At 45.4% G+C, this 18,664-nt stretch overlaps 1 protein-coding gene across 1 annotated transcript; it reads left to right on the forward strand.

Moving 5' to 3' along the window:
- The first annotated feature begins 12 nt into the window (after window positions 1-12).
- KATNB1 (katanin regulatory subunit B1) lies at window positions 13-17,639 on the forward strand. Its single transcript, XM_026856762.1, has 19 exons — window positions 13-122; window positions 2,656-2,786; window positions 4,904-5,021; window positions 6,766-6,866; window positions 7,387-7,428; window positions 8,138-8,221; window positions 9,176-9,291; window positions 9,775-9,846; window positions 10,675-10,825; window positions 11,247-11,434; window positions 11,561-11,691; window positions 12,262-12,312; window positions 12,487-12,563; window positions 13,214-13,333; window positions 14,301-14,450; window positions 14,782-14,858; window positions 15,270-15,344; window positions 16,079-16,195; window positions 16,797-17,639. The coding sequence occupies exons 1-19, from the start codon at window positions 83-85 to the stop codon at window positions 16,927-16,929; spliced, it is 1,974 nt and encodes a 657-aa protein (XP_026712563.1). The 5' UTR covers window positions 13-82; the 3' UTR covers window positions 16,930-17,639.
- Window positions 17,640-18,664: the final 1,025 nt, after the last annotated feature.

Below are 18,664 nucleotides of genomic sequence, written 5' to 3' on the forward strand. Positions count from 1 at the left end.
AGAAACGGCCCGGGCGGTGAAGACTCGCCGGCAGGAGGAAGGCGCTTGGGCCCTGCCCGTCGGAGCGGCGCCGCGCTGAGACATGGCCGTGGCTGTCACCACCAAGACGGCGTGGAAGCTGCGTGAGTGTCGCTGAGTTGCTTTCCGAAGGAGGGCAGAGGAGTTTTCCCAGAGGAGCTGGACGTGGGGGGGGAAGAGGCGGTTTGTGATAGGAAGCAGCTAATCCCTGCCCTGGGTGTGGGTGCCCCAGCCCTCTCTCCAAGTTGCTGACTGTCATTTTTAACTCCTAGAAATCCTTTTTGAAAACATAGTAACGTAGGGCCTCGACATTGCTATTTCCAAAGGGTCATGGCCTGTGTTTTTTCTGGTTAGCTGCTGTAATGCTGTCCTAAGTTTCTCGCTAACCCCTCATGACTCCACTCTAGTACAAGAACTGCCGAGGGAGCGATGGAAACCCCCTCCGGAGCACAGGCTGCAGCAGGGAGCTCCCTCGCTGCCCTGTCAGCCTGGCTGAGGCTGCCCTTCATTGCTGCTCACTTGTTGCAGGAGGGATGAGGTGGTCTTTGTAGGGACTGTACGTCTCGTTCTCTTGAAATTGCTTTACAAGAGACAGTAAGAATCTACTGCTTTTACATCCATTATTTTTCCTCAGAAGGAGCAGTAAGCAGTTGCTGACTGTCCATTTCTGCCTGCTTTGCTGGTCACTGATGAGTAATTTCATGGGGGCTGTTGGGGAATATCTACAAGCAATGGGAAGTGATTGGTTGTTCAGAAGTGAGCTTTAGTATGGTAACCGTGACTGGTAACATATTAAGGGAACTGAGATAGTTGATTTATCAATTTCATATCTTTTTGAGCAGGAAGCCAGTTCGCTATGTTATATTCCCATCCCTGAAACTCCAGTTACAGAAAAAGCTGAAAGTCAATCAGTCTCCATTCTCTTTAAGTGAGGTTCTTGATCTTCATTTTTGCTAGGCTATACCCTATCTTAGCATTCTCTTTAGAGCAACTCCAAATGTTAGAAAAGTTTCGGTGATGCTAATTAGAAGCTTAGTATTATTGAGGTGGTGGGCAATATCTGGTGAAGAATACTTCATTAAAAAAAAGCTTGTGGGTTTAAGGAAATTGGCACTTCACTGGGGGAGTCAAGGAAGGGATCCGGGCAAGGCTGGCATCAGGTTATAACCTGGCTTTTGTGAACACAGAGTTGAATGCTTCAGCAATGACTTTTAAACTTACAATATATTATTAAGAATGAAAACAAGAGGAGGGAAGAAGTAGAGCTGCTGATGCACTCATTTCAGCAGCAATGCTCAGGATCTATCCTTTCAATTTTAACTAGTGAGTTGGTCTATTAGTACTAATTGTACTGTTTATTACCTTCACGTCTGTATGTATGTATGCATACATACTCTACTTTAGCATTGCCACATGGAATATTGGTCTTTCAACACAATACAAACTTATTTTCAGATTTGCCCTTCTCATGTAATTTGGAAGGTGTTTCTCCAGCTAAAGTGAAAGTTGCGCAGTTTTGCTTTCAGAAAAGTGTTCTGAGAGCTTGAAATCAAAGTACCTGTAATTATTATTGCGGCCATGTAATAACCTTTTGGATTAGTGTTGCATGTAAAATAATCGAATTGCTCCTCCCACGAAAACAATTCAAATGAAATCTGGATTGATTGCTACCTAGCCTTTTTATAAACAAGTTTCATAACTATTAGGCATGCAAATCCTGTGAACTTTCAGCAAAGAAAAATGTAAGAGGAAAAAATTCGTAGTCTGCCAGAAGGCTCTGCCAGAAAAAAAAAATCCACTTTGAAAATTAGATGTCTAAGCAAAGATGCTCGTTTGGCTTCTTTTTTGCCCCAAACTTATTTCTTTATGATGAGTCTTCCTTGGAGTTCTGTCATTGCAAACACCTCTCAGTGTCAGACCTTACCCCAGTTTTTTAAGTCTTTTAATATCAATTGCGTTTGCTCTTTTGTGCCCTTTCAGATGTGTATTCATCCTTCCTTTGTCACAGATTCACACTTTGCATTGCTAAATTTCACCTGTGTTACATAGTGGGAACAGAGCAGAGCCTCTGCCAAAGCTCAGAGAAGGGAGCTCCACCTATCCCTGCTGCTGAGTCTGACTTTTTTTTTTTTTTCTGTGTAAGATAGCAAACTGTACTGCTGCCAGTTCCTCTCAGGTAGGACAGAGAGCTGCTGCTTTCTAGAACAGGATTGGAGGGCCTTTTGTTAGATGACTCTGGCTGCTGCGTATTATTGCAGCTTCTCAGACAGCTCAGCTTACTGAGACCCACACGGGTACTGAAGGTAAAGCAGCTTCTGTGAGCAGGTTGCCACAGTTGAACAAATCTTTAAGATCTGCTGCTATAGAGAGAAGATGCTTTTTTTTAAGCTACATGAGCACTGGAGTTATGAAGTTTGGTCAACATATGTCTGAAGTACATCAGGCAGAGCCAAAAAGGACTGTTTCAAGCAAGATAGTAGTGTGACTTCTTATCTGAACAGTGGGCTGTTGCAGCTTGTCCAGTGGCAACTAGAATGTTCTTCTGGAGGAAGAATATATTTTTTTAGTCATTTGGGAGGGATGGCATGGAAAATTGTTCTTCTAGTCTGTAATAACTGTTTGGTTTGTTTTGTGCAGAAGAGATCACTGCTCACAGCAGCAATGTGTCCTCACTAGTCCTGGGAAGAAGTTCAGGCCGTCTGCTGGCAACTGGAGGAGATGACTGTCGGGTCAACATATGGTCAGTTAACAAGCCCAACTGCATCATGGTAAGCACAGGCCTGTTTTCAGCTTTTGAAGGGTGGAAATGTTAATTCTGAAGTATGGAGGGTGGGGAACGAGGGGAAAGGTTGTTGCATTGTAGCCTGTGGAACTTGTGAATAGAGTTTACCAACACAAAGCTGTGTGTCTGGATTTTAGCTAAAGATAAGGACCGAATTCGGTAACTGGTGAGACTGCTGCTCCAGAGAGACTCTGGGAGGGCTGGCTGCTTCAGCTGGTCAGTGCTTACTCAGATAATGAGTATTGTGCCTTCTGGTAGCAGCTTATAGATAATTAAATGAAGAGTTTTGTACAAGATCAGCTAGTTCTATAGTGCAAGTTACAGGGGCCAGTTTTATACCCTGGAGTTTACCCTCCCAGCAGGATGTGTTCCCACCTGTCCCACAGTCACTTAACTCTCAGCACAAAGTTTGTTGGAATAATTTGCTAACTTGGCTGTAGGCTGGGGAAGACTAATGCTGGGCACAGCGTGTCAGAAAGAGTAGGGTTACCCCAGTAGTCATCACTAAAGTGAGCCATAAATATATTTAACAGATGTCTGTCCTGCATAGCTTTTGGTTTGGGTGGGTGTTGTGGAAAATCGTCTTTAGCAAGAGTGCCTTGTCACTTGTTTAATGAACAACACAATATGTTTAATGAACAACGATAATAAAGTTGTGTTACAGAAGGCATTTTTCTAGCCAGTATGAACCTTGTGAGGAGGAAATCAAGAAAGTAAAGTCAAAAAGGTGAAAAGTGCTAATTCTATTTTTCCATTCATTCATTGAAGTCAAGTGTTGAAGTGGGTACAGAAGGGGCCACTCACCTTTGGCAGTGCTGTGCTTCTTGCATAGTGTTGTTAAGCTGTGTCTTTCTAGGCCCTTGGCAGTGGCATGACAGCAGTTTGAAACTAGAGTATTACCTTCCATGAGAAGGAAGGTTGAAGGACCAAATATCTCCGTATCCTTTCTGTGGGAGCAGAGAGCTGTGCCTCTCCTGTGCTGTGTGAGAACCACAGACATTGGAAGCTGGTGTTTTCTGAGAGACTGACTGAAGCTGCTGAGGACTTGTGCCATTCTTATATATCAAAAGAATCTTGATTTTTGGGGTTCTGCTGTATGTTTTGTCCTCTGAAATTCATCTTTAGTGTTTGGATTGTTAGGATTCTAGGTGTTTACATGTTGGGGAAGAGGTAGAAGAGGAGCTTTTCAAGTAGTATTGTGGCTTGGTTCAAGTGTGAGCTCTGTTTCTCACTAAGCAGTGACAGTTGCAGCTGTAGAGTATGTGGAGGATTTCAGCTGCATGTGAAATCCTAAGAGAGCCCTGTCAGAACAGGCAGCTTTCAGCTGGCATTCCCAGACTCTCTACGTGTGTGGGAGGCACAGAGCTAGCTTAGCTGTTTAAAAACACCTGTCTGAGGATGGAGTAAAGTATAGAATATTGCTTAATTGGCAAGCAAAAAGTCTGCAATAGTGGTATTTGTTTTTCACAGCTAGTTTTAAATATTCTTGTGTTTTAATTAAATACTGGCCTTTTCAAAATACTAACGTAATTTGTAAGCTCAAGGATGAAAGGAACTGTATACATATGAATTACCTTATGCCTCAAGTTAATACTTCAGTAATAGCACCATGTTATCACTGTGACACCCTTTGTTGGCAGCAACATATGGCTCCTTGCTTATGTGAAGGTTTCGAAGTAGTCCTGGCTTTGCTCTTGCTTTGATTTTGTAACTGGTTCATGACACTTACATGACCCACTTAGAGCAAACACAGTGCCATTGTGCTTGCACAGCATAATTTTTTATAATACAAGTATGTGTCAACCTTGTCTGGGATTCCACACCTCATGTTAACTCGTGACTCTGTTGATGTATCCTTTAAAAATTAGTCAGTGTGCCCCAGAAAGTGGGATAAGGTGGAAGATGCATGCACAGTGCTACCTGCAGTGATGGTGTTCAGGGTGCCCTACCATATTGGTAGCTGAGGAGGAAAAAGGACCAGTGGCACAACTAGGTGGTTGCAACTCATGGCTAAATACCTTCCTTACCAGTGGAGTATGAGCAGTGCTGTTGTGGACAGGGCTGTCAGTAGCTATTGATTGTGACTTGTGGTTTTCTTTGCAGAGCTTGACAGGTCATACAACGCCCATTGAGAGCCTACAGATCAATACAAATGAGGAGCTCATTGTTGCAGGGTCCCAGTCAGGGTCCATTCGAGTTTGGGACCTGGAAGCTGCCAAAAGTATGTTTCCATGAGTTTCTACTTCTGTTAATGCATGCTGTTCAGAATATCCTTATGCTTAATATCTATGCTGACCCAGAAGGTTCCTAACTGAAGGAACATGAACCTGGTATAGCTTTTTGTCTTAATTTCCAGCCCTCTTGTGCCCACTTGAGCAGAAATTTATACATGTATTGTGGAGACTGATCTGAGAAACTAGTTTCTAGGGTTCTGACCTGAGGGTGTTGAAATCTGTGTTCCAGATCAGTTTTCATGCATGTGTGGAGTAACTAGGCAGATAGAATTTGTATTCAGAGTCTCAGTTTAAAATTTTCAACCTTAATAAAGGGATCCAAAAATCAGACTTGAAATTTTTAGAAAATTAGGTTTTGCACAAGTCCAGGAATGCCCTGCTTGCTGACCTCTTGTTCTTAGGTTCTAAATTTTCTTTTTTCCTTCAAGTGATTTTTCTCCTCCTCTGCTCTTGCATGACCATATAAATAGACAAAGACCTAATTTTTAATAGATGATAAAAGCTATGAACTCATCGAGCTCTGATCCATTAAAGGCCAACTGTTGAGTCACGCTTTATTTATTACATTTTTCTCAAATCCTAGAACAAGTTTACAGAGGTATCATGAATCACTTGAGTGCGTTCCAGTGGGAATACCATAAAATGACTGAATATTTCTTACAGGTTGCTACTTGTTCATAGAAAGAATGTGTAATGAAAATAGGCTTCCCCTGGCAGAGTGAAGACTGCAAACAGCAGATGGCATAAATAATAAAAAGCACTTTTGTCATTCAGACAGTTAGAATCAATTCAGTTAAATAATTTGGCTGTGCCAGTGGAGAGTAACTAATTTGGCTAAATTTATCAGGAGACTTATGAGCCAGTGTCAGTGCAAATGACCACTCCAGCTCTGGCTCAAGAGCTAATCTCTGCCAGGAGAATCATCAGACTGTTCCAGATGACAGATGATGGAGAGAGGTTGCCCTTGTTATTATCTGAGCAATTTTTCTTTCTTGAAGTTGAGTTCTGAATTGGTCTCTGCTTTCAGAGATATGGTGTACCAGTCCTACTGGTTCTTTCTGGTTTCCAGAATTACAAGGGCTGTTACTTGGTTGATGACTTGCTGAAACACTGTGGTCATTTCTTCTCACACTTCCCAAGCATCCTTTCCTGGGCTTTGGGATGCTTCTTGCAAGGGGCAATTGAAGGAGTCCAGGATGGATGTTGGAACTTAAGAGGTAGAAGTCTGGCTTGTGCCTGAATGAGGCTGTGAAGACCTGGGAAGGGATCTGTAATAGCTGCAAGATCAACAATGCAGGCAATCAAATGTCCCTTTCAATCCTGAATAAAGCTGTCCCCCCATTTTTCTCTTTGTGTAACAAGTGGAAATGTATGCTGCCTAACAGCTGCCTCCAAGAGTGACTTTTAAGTTTTATTTTCAGAATAAAAAGAGTGTTTTTGAGTTTTATTCATAGTTTCCTCACCTAAGGACAGGACTTCCATTAGGATCATTGAACATGGGCACTCTGTTGCTGTTTCTTTGCATTGCAAGGGTAAAGGCAGAAACATTTCCATAAAATAAAGTATAGAGGTGAATGAACAATATGGAGTATGTCTAATGTACGTTGTATTAGCATGTGCTTAATGGTGAGGATAGCATGGCTAAACTGCCTGGGGTCTGGGGGAAATGAACTACTAAATATTTGCTGCCCCGCCTATTCATTCTCCCCGTTCTGCTTTTCCTTTTCCCAGTTCTTCGTACCTTACTCGGTCACAAAGCAAATATCTGCAGCCTTGATTTCCATCCTTTTGGAAGTTTTGTGGCATCTGGCTCTTTGGACACAAACATTAAGGTAAAATCCAGCTTCCCCTAGAGATTCCCCTCTTTACTTGCGGTATCTTTATTTTGAAGAGTGCCAGAGCGTGTTTAGTGCCAAGCTGTTGGTAGATGCTGTACATCATCATTTCTCTGTGTGTGGGCAGGTGTGTTTGAGTGCTTGCGAAATTCATGTGTGTATGTTCACAGTGGTAGCTCATGAGTGTGATTCCTCTGTTGTGGAATGTGGCTCTGAGTAAGGTGCCAGCTGAGACCTGGTGTCAGCAAGCACAGGTGTCCTGATTGCTGTCATCAGGCTGGTATTTCACTAGGAACTGAGCTTCTGTAGTAAGAAATACATTATAGAAGTGATTCTCACTTGGGGAGCTGGATTAGGAAATACCCCTGAAGCAAACAGGTTCAATAGCCCCTTCAGTGTTATCATTCTGCAGTGTCTATCAGTTTAGTGGCAGGGAGAGCTCTTGTTCTGATGGGACTCTTGGGCTCCCCACATACTGCTCTAAGTATATTTTTTTGTTTGCTTTTCTTCCCTGTAGCTCTGGGATGTAAGAAGAAAAGGCTGTGTCTTCAGGTACAAGGTAAAATGCTTCATTAGGCATTTTAGGGGAATGCCTCCCCCAGGCAAAGAGGAGAGAAGGATTTCTGTCGCAGACTTGTGATCAAACCTTAACGTGATTACGTACAATTAACTTCCTAGTTTTCCAGTATAAAAATTAGACCTGCACGATTTCTGAAGTGGCCTGGCAAACCTCTGCAGGCCTCTCGGAACTCTATGGGCATATGAAATGGATATCATAGGAGTTAATGTACTATAGTCTGGTTGGCCTCAATGAGGGACGGAGAGCATCCATGAGTGTTTCTTTATGCTGTGACTGATATTACCATGCACGTTCTCACTACACCAAGATGGTTCTATTCCTGGGGCTTTTTTCTACCCAAAGAACTTGCTGTAGATTAATTTCATTTAGAAATCAAGTTAATGGCACAGCACTTCTATCTGACCACCCTTAAATCTGTGGAATTTAAAATTGATTCTTATAAATTAAGCCAGATCTGTATTTACCTGATGTCAGAAATGTTTAGATGAGAGAGATTATGCCTAATCAGTGTGGGTTGGTGTAGCTCCTGAGTGTAGTGTTTAGTGTTCTGCAAGGTGGACTCTATGAAACAGTTACTTGATTTGTCTTTCAATCCTATACAACATAATAAAACAAAAGGCCAGAATTCCCTCTAATGAAAGGGGGAAAAAAAAACCCAACCCCAAACTATTTGTTTTTCTCATTTCAGGGTCACACAGAAGCAGTTCGATGTCTTCGCTTTAGTCCTGATGGGAAATGGTTAGCCTCTGCTGCTGATGATCACACTGTAAAGGTAATTTATTGTGACACTCTTATGTGCTCGTGGCACAGGAATGCTGGGATCATCTTTTTACCAGGCATTACCAGCGCTTGCTCATAAACATCTTTAGTTCATTAGGCATCTGGCTTTGCAGGGAACAGTCTTTTCAGGATTGTGTCCAGTGGCCCACAACATTTAGAAACAAGCTGCACATGTTGAAATATACTTGTCCAACAGACATGTTGTCACTATGCACATGAAGCTTCAAGTTTTGATGGTGGTAGAGTTGTGATACCTGACTGTTGGCCTTGGTTGTTTCAGTCAGTGTTACAGAATTAGTTGTGCGCAGTATGTTGCTTCACCATACCAATTTCTGGCTCTGCTCAGTAGGAGTGTGTTATCATACCCGTTGCACATGATTATCAGTCTGAAAGCTGCTGTTAGGACTGAGCAGAGCAAGAGAAGAAGTTCAGAAAAGTATCAACTGAAGCAGTGACTTCAGTTGTTTCAGATGTGGTATGGAGGAATGTGGGCAAAGGACTGATTTTTGTTTTCAGCTTCACATGAAACAAACTGATCAGTCACTTCACACTGGATTTTTCAGTGGTGACTAGAGCACAGAAAAATGGATTGCTAAGGTATTCAGAGCTTTTGGATTTTTGGTTTTTTGCTTTTAAGATATAATGTGTGGGGACAGGTGGAACTGCTGTATTTTACCAGAGTCTCTAAATATAAACCAGAAACTTACAGGGACAAATTAAATGGAAAATTTAAAAGAGAATGCAAAAAAAAGAAGGAAAAAAGGCATTAAAAAAAATGACTAGGACAGTGCTTCTTCCCTGATCATTGCTTCTTTTAACAAATTTGGGTCTGCTTTTGGGGTGAGAGGAGTGTTAGAAGGCTGCCAGTACAAGGAAATCCGAGATGTATTGAAATTTTCTAACATTAAATCTTTACAAGACTGTCTTTGTTCTTTCCTTCTTCCAGCTGTGGGATCTGGCTGCTGGGAAGATAATGTTTGAGTTTACAGGACATACTGGCCCAGTAAACGTTGTTGAATTCCATCCCAATGAATACCTTTTGGCTTCTGGCAGCTCTGACAGGTATATAAGGGGAGGGAGAAAGAAGGGAATTGTGTATGTCTGTTCCCCTTCCTGATACCCTTCATTTTAGAAACGTGGGAAATAGAAATGTCACAGGACTCAAACCTGCCATTGCAAGACCCTGATATCTAGCCAGCAGGGTGTCACATCTGTGATGCACAGACCATGGAGATGGCCTTTTCATCCAAAATTGATGGCACTTTCTGGCACGCTAGAAAACAATGCAGTAGCCTCAAGCATCTCGCTAATCCAGCTGACATCCTATCTGAACAGCAAGCACCCCTGCTCAGCTAGCAGTATCTAGAGCCTCTGAGCATCTTGATTGGATTCATGGATCTTGACTAGACTAGCCTTCTGTATAAGTTCATCGTATGTGCGCAGCAACAGAAGTCATTTTAGTTATTAACATATTATTTCCATAATGAATCCTACAGCAGTTTTCTAGAGGGATAAGCGATGATTTTCGCTCTGTTGTTTGTGCAGGACTGTTCGTTTCTGGGACTTGGAGAAGTTTCAAGTTGTGAGTTGCATTGAAGAGGAGGCTACTCCTGTCAGGTATATTAAAATCCTACTACAGTATACTAGGCAGAGACTAAAGTGGGGGTGAAGGGAGGATTTCCTGAAAGAGACCTCACTGGGGAGAAGTTTGGGCTGCTGGAGATGTTGCACAGGTGTCATGGTTTAACCCCAAGAGGCATCTAAACCCCACAGAGCTGCTTGTGCACTCCCCCTGGTGGGATGGGGGAGAGAATTGGGAGAGTAAAAATGAGAAAACACATGGCTTGAGATAAGGACATTAATAGGTAAAGCAAAAGCAGCGTGTACAAGCAAAACAAGGAATTCATTCACCACTTCCCATCAGCAGGCAGGGGTGCAACCATCTCCAGGAAAGCGGGGCTTCATCACACATAACAGTTACTTGGGAAGACAAATGCCATTGCTCCAAACATCCCCCTCTTTCTTTCCGCAACTTTCTATGTGGAACATGATGCCATATGGTCTGGGATATCCCTGTCCCAGCTACGTCCCCTCCCAACTTCTTGTGCACCCCCAGCCCACTTGTTGGTGGGGAGGTGTGAGAAGCAGCAAGAGCCTTGACTCTGTGTAAGCACTGCTCAGCAATAAGGAAAACATCCCTGTGTTATCAACACTGTTTTCAGCCAAACAGTGGCTGAATCCAAAACATAGCTCCATACTGGCTTCTACAAAGATGATCAACTCTATCCTAGCCAAAACCAGCATTGGTGAACACCAGATCGATAGGTTCATTGTTAGAAGCAGGGCTGGAGGTGGTCAGTGAAGTCAAGGTTACAGCCTGGGGTCCTTGTGGGACTGAGCAAGGCTGCAAAGCTGTGCCTAATTCTCCACCTGCCTTCCTCCCAGGTGTGTGCTCTTCAACCCAGATGGCTGCTGCTTGTACAGTGGCTTCCAGGATTCGCTGCGTGTGTACGGATGGGAGCCAGAGCGCTGTTTTGATGTGGTCTTGGTGAACTGGGGAAAAGTAGCTGACTTATCTATCTGTACCAACCAGCTGGTAAGCCACTGCTCCTGAGGATTGGGGGAGGTGGCTGCGAAACATGAGATAAAATCCTCTTGCCTTCTTGCAGGCCTGCTGAACTTTAAGCTTCTGTCAGACTCTTAAGTGGCCAGGGCTTGCAGTGTGCCCATCACAAAGATTGTGTGCTTTTGCTTTCAGCAACCTTGTGTTCCACTCTGTCTCTTTTTGGCTTCTGGAGGAAAGAACTGGGGCTTGGTTTGACCAGTATTTAGAAACTATGCTTGGCAGGAGTTTTATTGGAGCCTTTCATAAAACATTGGCAGCTTCAAATTAAAAAAGCCAAAGCACTGAACTGAGAAATTCTCCAGCACAGTTGCTCAGGGTCACTCCATCATGCCTGTTCTCAAGAAGGCTGGTGTACACCCTGGTGAATTACCTTGATCTTTTGCCTCTGCAGATAGGAGTTTCCTTCGCACAAAGCACAGTCTCTTCCTTCGTTGTGGATCTCAGCAGAGTCACAAAATCAGATTCTATTCCTCACGGGCTGATCAGGGACGATGAGCCTCTTGTGCCACCTACACCCACGGGGTCCTCCCTTCGCCGCATCTATGACAGGCCCTCAACTAGCTGCAGCAAGCCACAAAGGTAAGGGAATCTGCTGGCTTGCTGAATTTCAAGATTTTAAGGAAATGTACAGGGAGCTTAGTGCTCTTGCTATCTCTGACAGAGTCCTTGTGACTTGCTCTGACAGCCTCTCTTTTTCCACACCAGAGTGAAGCACAATTCGGAGAGTGAGAGGCGCAGTCCCAGCAGTGAAGATGACCGGGATGAGAAGGAATCAAAGCTTGAGATCCAGAACCCAGAGGATTACAAAGAGATCTTCCAGCCCAAAAACACTATCTGTCAGTACCAGGGTTTATTGTGCTTTTGGGTGGTGTTTGGATTAGACCTGTAGGCACTAAACTTGTTCTGTAGACATGAGCTTTGGCTTACTATAATAGAGGCTTCACCTGTGACTGGAAGTTTAGAAAACTTTAATATTCTGTGCCTGGACACTGAACTGTGGATCATGTTTGGTGAACTGCTGGAAGGTGGCACCTTTACTAGGGTGCGGTGATGTCTGATCAAAGCCTGGCTCAGAATCCCGAGCTCCATTGTAAGCATGCTTATGTAAATCAATTTAATGGGAGGTGAATTCTTACTAATACAACTTGTTGAGAAAGTGCCTTTTCTTGTGCTTCACACCTCTGCAGCAGCTACATGGGTCAGTGCTGTCCCTCCCATCCAGGAAGGCTGAAAGCCTTTGACTAAACTCAGCATTAGTGTCAGGGTCTGCAGGAGATAACTGCTTGCCATGTCACTGATTACCCTGATCTGTGGAGTTGTTAGAGATGTCCCAGCTCCAAGGTTGACTTACTGCTAAGCTGTAGCCTTGGATGCTCCTTCGTTTGTTTAATTTTTTTCCTCTGTAGGTCGAACTCCTCCTCGAAACAATGAGCCCTTTCCAGCCCCTCCTGAGGATGGTGAGTATGAAAATGACCCTTGGTGGGAATGGGGTTAATGGCCCTTGAAAGAGGAAGAGCTGCATGCCTGCAGAAATGACTACCTGTAGTCTAGCTATACAGAAGTTTTGCTCTCAACTTAACCTTGAAAGGAACAATCAGTTTCTGCTTTCCCACTTCTTTCCATCTTGGTAGAGCCTGTAACTGCAAAGGAAGTGGCGAAGCCCAGCCAAGCTGCAGATGTCCAGACTGCGTTGCCAAAGCAAGAACTTGTACGTACTACATGATCTGTTAATAGCTGTTCACACTCCCACTGTGAGAGATATGTGAGTGTTGGAGACTTTACGATTTCTAGTCAAACTGATTCCTATATTGAAGAGCAGTAAAGGTGCAGTTCCAGTCTTTGTGCTGCAGTGTGTCTTGCCTGAGAATCAAAGGCCAAGCCTCCAACAGGCTCTATTGCTTTTCTTCCATTCTCACACTTGCAGTGGTGTTTCTCCTTGCAGCTCAAAATTGGGGCACTCTGAAGAGAAACAGTGCCAGATTTCTGCAAGTGCTTGAACTGAGGCTATTTTGTCACCAAAATCACACACAGCTGTTGGGCCAGGGTACATTATAGTGGCTTCTTCAGAGTTCTCTCTTAACCTTCAGGCTGGCCACAGCCCATTGCCCTAATTTTAGATGCTGATAACAATGACAGCACTTGGCACTTCTGCTGGGGCATGTCCATGTTCTCTGCAAACCTTAATTACATCTTGGCGTGTACCTCAGATACTTTATTGCCTCTTAAACTACCTTAGCAAATTGGAGACTGCTTCTGCATTAAGAACATGCTGTGAGAGGAAAGCAGGTCAGGAAAAAAAGGACATCAGACTAGGGCCAGGCTGTCACTGCTAGAGCTTTTATCCCAATTTTCCTGCAGCCTGATCCGGTTCATAGGCTACCAATTGCCTCCTCAACTCCTTTGACCAGAACAGAGCCGTCGGTGATTCCTGCAGCCAGGAATGAGCCCATTGGTCTGAAGGCCTCTGACTTTCTACCAGTAGGTATTTGTGGATGAAAGGTTCCAGCCAATGATAGTTTGGGTGCTATCAGAGAGGGGGTTTTCTTGAGGTGCAGAAGTGCCTTAGGTGCTTTCTGCAGCCTGCAGTACTGAATGAGAACATGTTACCTTCTGCTTTCCCACTGCTTGCTTGGTACTTCCCCTGTCAGCTTGCTTCTGCCTCCCAGCTGCTTTGACTTGCGGTTCCTGTGGAATTAGCACCTCAGGACTGCTGGAGCCAGCCCCTGCTGCGCTTGGCAGCAGGCTGATGCAAACACAGCAGTGCGGACCCGAGCTCGTGAAGAATGTGTTATCAGAGCAGAGAGCAAGGGATGAGGCAGAGACGCTCAGCAATTCCACATGCTAGACAGTGATTCATTTAGAAAATTGGTGTCTGCCATTACACATACATAATTATTTCACGGGAATCTTTGCCTCTTGCATCTCAGAGGCCTCTTGGCCTCTCTTGGGAGGGTATTCCCTGTCCTAAGAAGGGAGAAGGACTAGATGATCCCAAACCCTAAATGTGAGCAAAGGGCGTGGTTCCAGCATGGCTTGGGCAAGAATCAAATTGAGTAATAAATTGTGTAAGATTTATGCTTTGTAATAAAATTTGCCAATTTCAGATGAATGTTTCACATAAAAAACAAGGTTTGCATGAAAACATTTCTTCATTAAAACATAATCGTTTTGAAAACTTAGTTTTAATTCACCTTTTTAAAATTCATAGAGTTTTTCCAAAGCTTCAAACATGTTTGTGATTGACCTAGTAGAAAAAGCAGAAAAATAATTAGAAAAAAAATTGAGCATTTCCATTTCAAAATGTTTTAAAGCAATCTGCAAGGCATTCAGTATTTACTGATACTCTGTACACTGAAATCAGCCCTCACCTAGGCCAAAGAAGGCTCCTGCCCTTATGTGCCATCCTGCTCTGTTATTGCTGCTCCATTGGTGTCTGTTCTTCCAGGCTGTAAAAAACCAAAGCCAGACTGAGCTTGTGGATGAAGAAGCCATGTCCCAGATCAGGAAAGGTCACGAGACCATGTGTGTGGTGCTCACCAGTCGCCACAAGAATCTGGATACCGTGCGGGCTGTATGGAGCACCGGTGACATCAAGGCAAGGATGTAGAGATACCTGAGGCTAATGGGAGGAGCGGCTGAGTAGCTCTTTTGGTTTGTCTGGGGCCAGTTCTGCCTCTTAACACACAATGTGGAGTCTCACAGCTTTTGTCCCTGGGGTTCACTGCAGAGTGCCACTATGTCCCACCTGTGGTTGATGGTCACGCAGAAATGCGGAGAAAACTTTCTCATGTGAGACATATCTTCTCTTCCCTAGCCAACTCCATGTTTCCTATACGTTGTTTTTGAAAAGTGGTACTTGATATTAATTTCATTAGTCTAGCCAGTTTGAGCTTTGCAACAGATGACTTCTTCCCCCTCTCTCTCAGAACTCCGTGGACTCTGCAGTGGCGATCAATGATTTGTCTGTTGTTGTGGACCTCTTGAATATTGTCAACCAAAAAGCGTGAGTCCTGGGTGGGGGCAACCCCTGGGATACCTGAGAGCCATCTGCCTGGGCCTGGGAAATGCTGCATTGTACCTGCCTTGTGTCCAGTGGCCACAGCAGCGTGAAATGCATATTCTTGTAGTCAGATCTTCAAGTCTGCAGTGCCAGTAACTGCTGGAGTTCTGTGGGGCCTCTTCTGTAGGCAAATGATGTCTCTCAAGGAAAATCAAACTCTTTGGGCTTCATTAAGTGTTTCTGCTGAGTCAATAAAATGTCAGAACCTGCCACTTTATATCACAAGGGGGAGTCAGTGAACTTGCCCAGTAAACTTGAGTGCTGAGGCCTCAGCATTTTTGCTAGAAAGCTTTATTTATGTCGTCTCAGCCTTGCAGAGCCTCAGTCTCTGGTCTCAGAATGTGTCCTTTTCAGGTCTCTCTGGAAGCTGGATTTGTGTACTGTAGTCCTGCCGCAGATAGAAAAACTACTCCAAAGTAAATATGAAAGGTGAGGCCCCAAGAACATGTGCTTGGGGGACAATGTGTGGATATTCATAGGAGAGCTCCACAAGATATTTTGTAGCTGAAAGAAAATCCTGAAAAATCACAGCAGATACAGTATAATGCTAATATACCACCTTGAAAAGAGCAGTGGAGTTGCCAAGTGTGTGTGTGTGAAAAATATGAAGAGTATGTACAGGCAAGAGGAGCAGGATATTGAGATTTGTTGTAGGTGTGTTGGACTGAAGGCAGCTCTGGCAGTCAGGAGTGGTCAAGTCAATGTAAAACAGGTGGGCTTTGCATGCTGGTGGGAATGGAGCCCTTGAATTGGAATAAAGGGACTGCCCACAACAGACTTGGGGTTACTTGGAAGATTGCTTTGAACCTCATTGTTAGGTAGCAAAAAATATGCAGCCTCTTTCTTAAGATGGAGTTTCTGCCTTTCCTTCCTGCTCGGGGAGAGGCTCCTGCTAAGTGCCCTCGGCAGGACATCTTTTGCTCTCGAGCAGAAAGGTCCCACTTGGCAGGGCGTTTGCCAGGACTTTTCACAAGGACTCTCATTGTCTGACTCGAACCAAGATGTGTTGGTACTTTGGCTGTTGCTCTCCTTACTGAGTCACAGGTGGTGAAGGGGGGGGGGGTCCTTTTTGTAGATTAACCCCAGTGAATGGATTTGAGTGAGAGCTGTGTCCTGGGAGGTAAGTTGTTAAATTCAAGTGTGACCTGATTCTGTTTTTTCAGTTATGTGCAGACTGGCTGCACCTCCCTGAAACTCATTCTTCAGAGATTCCTGCCATTGATCACAGACATCCTCACCGCACAACCTTCTGTTGGAGTGGACATCACCAGAGAGGAAAGGTGAGGCACTTACCTCCACTTGCTCCCTTTTGGAACTAGCCTTTCTCTTGGGTGAGCTTTGCTCCTCACCATCGAGACTTTGATACGAGACTGGGCATGCCTTCCCTTTTGTCTGCAAACACCAAACCCTCCTGCTCTTAAAAAAAGACGGACTGCTTTTTCCCTCTGTCACTGTGTATTGAGTCACACCTAAACAAAGTCTTCAGTATGTCACGAGTAAAACCACCCTGTGGCTTCACCTTGCAAGACACAGGAGTTGTCAGCCTGGCCCTGGATTTCCAGTTCTTTCACAGGATAGCTCTGCTCTGAGCATTGGCCTTCTAAAACCATCACGTCCTTCTGCCCTGGACTTCACTGCCAAAGGGCAAGAGAGGAGTGAAAGAGCCCTTATGTGGATGCCATTCTTACGTGTCATCAGGACGTGGGCTGAATACGTGGTGTTTCTGCAGAGCCATGATCGCATTTCAGCCTCTTCTGGGCCGTTTGCAGGGCTTGTGTTTTCTCTCCTGCTTGAGTTGCATCTTTGGCACCGTAGGAACAAGCACATCTATGTCTTAAGCAGCTGGGGATTCATATTGTGTCTGCTCTCTGATTTTTGCAGGCTCCATAAATGCAAGCTGTGCTACAAGCAGCTGAAAAACATCAGCAACATCGTCAAGAACAAGTCTGGGCTTAGTGGCCGCCATGGTAGTGCCTTTCGGGAACTTCATCTCCTCATGGGTGTCCTGGAGTGACAGCTGCCACCTCCTCACCTGCAAGCACAGGTGACCAGCTCCCTTCTGCTCCTGGTCTGGCTGGACTTCACCCCTCTCTGTGTGTCCATCCTCCCCCCCAGCACGGTAGGAAATGCGCTCTCGCGATCCGGCCGCCTGCCCAGTCCTGGCGCTCGCAGGCTGGAGGGAGCCCCTGAGCGGAGAGACGTGGGTCCGGAGGGAGGGGAGCTGCCTGCCGGGGGGCTCTGCGAAGCCCCTTGGGGGATGCAGCTTCATTTCAGCTCTTCATCTCAGCACCAAGCCCTCGGCTGCTCTGTGTCTGTGTGCTGACCTTTCCCTGCTGGGAGGGCTCTGAGCTTATGCCACCCCCCTGTCACCCATGTCTGCTGTCAGGTCTTGTCACTTGGCTCAGTGGGCTGGTGCTGGCTGCTCCACAAGAGCCTGTGGGGGGGTGGCATGCTCTTGGCCTGCAGGGGGGACCTCAGCTGCTGTGTGGGACTGGCCCCTTTGGCTTGTGTCATCAGACAGGAGCTGTGCCACTGTGCCACCGTGCTGGTGCAGTCTCAGGGACCTGTAGCGAGAGGAGGCTGTCTCTGGGCTTCACAAAAATTCCTGCTGGCACCCTGGGCCACGGAAGATTAATATCTTCAGACTGTTGCTGGGATCTGAGGTCTACCCAGATCTGTTAAAATATGTGACTTAAACAGGACTTGTATGTGTTTGCCTTTGGGGGTAGGGATTTGGGAGGGTGGAGGAATGGAGGGACATGGGCTAATGTCTTTCTACATCCACTGGACCACTCTTAGAGGTTTTGTTGTTTGTGGTTTTTTTTTTAATCCAATAAATGTCTGTCAGAACCTTTCTGTCCCTCTTTCTTCTTTCCTGTGGGGAAAGAGGTTCCTGTTGGTGCTTCCCCTGCTCCTCCCAGCCTGTCTCCCATTTTATACACTGGAGCCTGTTCTCCAGGAAACTGTAACTTATCACGAATTTTATTAAAAGATTTGTAACTTTTCTTAAAGTTGTGTTAAATGCCTCAGTCTCTTGAAGTACTGTTCACCTTGGCACAGCTCCTAGCTGGGAGCATCCAGGGAAAGAAGGGCTCTGTTCCCTGTGTGTCCCAGTGGGAAGCTGCCTGTTCTCGCCTTTCCTGCTGGGAGGCTGCGGTGAGCCAGTGGGAGAGCCAGCACTTGCCCGGTGGCTTTGCTGAAACCGCGGGGGAGGTTTCACTCTGCTGCGTAGTTCCCAGGCCAAAGAGCAACATCATGGTTTGTGGTCTGTCCTCTCCTCTCTAGGACCCCGATCTCTGGCAGATCTCAGCGTGGTGTCAGTGCTTTGTTGAGGTGATTTTCTGTGAGCTCCTGAGCCAGGTACTGCTCTGTGAGCATGTAGGAGACTGAGGTGTGCACAGCAGGAAAGCTACAGCCAGACCCTACCCTGCTGATACTTCATCCAAACAGTCAAGTTTTAGGAGTGAAGGGGAGCGTCCTGCTCTGCAACATGGCCTCGGGAAAGGTGGCTCTGAGGGGGGGTTGTGGCTGGGGTGCTGCCAGCTCTGAGCCCCGGGGCCCATGTCCTGCCTGCACTGCAGCTGTTTGCTGCCTCACATGGGGGCTCTCCGGCCATAATCCTGCTGCCAGTCCCAACCGAGTTGTGAAAAGGCTCTGCCAGCAGCCCCCAACAGCCTGTGGCGGGGGAGAGGCATGGGATGGGTTTAACAACTCAATCTCCTGCTAACGAAGGGAGCCCTGTAGCTGCC

This window comes from Athene cunicularia (assembly GCF_003259725.1).
Source record: "Athene cunicularia isolate RWA chromosome 11 unlocalized genomic scaffold, athCun1 chr11_part1, whole genome shotgun sequence".
In the NCBI taxonomy this organism is placed as follows: domain Eukaryota; kingdom Metazoa; phylum Chordata; class Aves; order Strigiformes; family Strigidae; genus Athene; species Athene cunicularia.

Bases quoted from the DNA above. Each gene is read 5' to 3' on its own strand.
- KATNB1 (XM_026856762.1), top strand. From the start codon at position 83: ATGGCCGTGGCTGTCACCACCAAGACGGCGTGGAAGCTGC. The intron at 123-2,655 runs GTGAGTGTCGCT...TGTTTTGTGCAG, and splicing joins CAAGACGGCGTGGAAGCTGC to AAGAGATCACTGCTCACAGC. The intron at 12,313-12,486 runs GTGAGTATGAAA...CCATCTTGGTAG, and splicing joins TCCAGCCCCTCCTGAGGATG to AGCCTGTAACTGCAAAGGAA.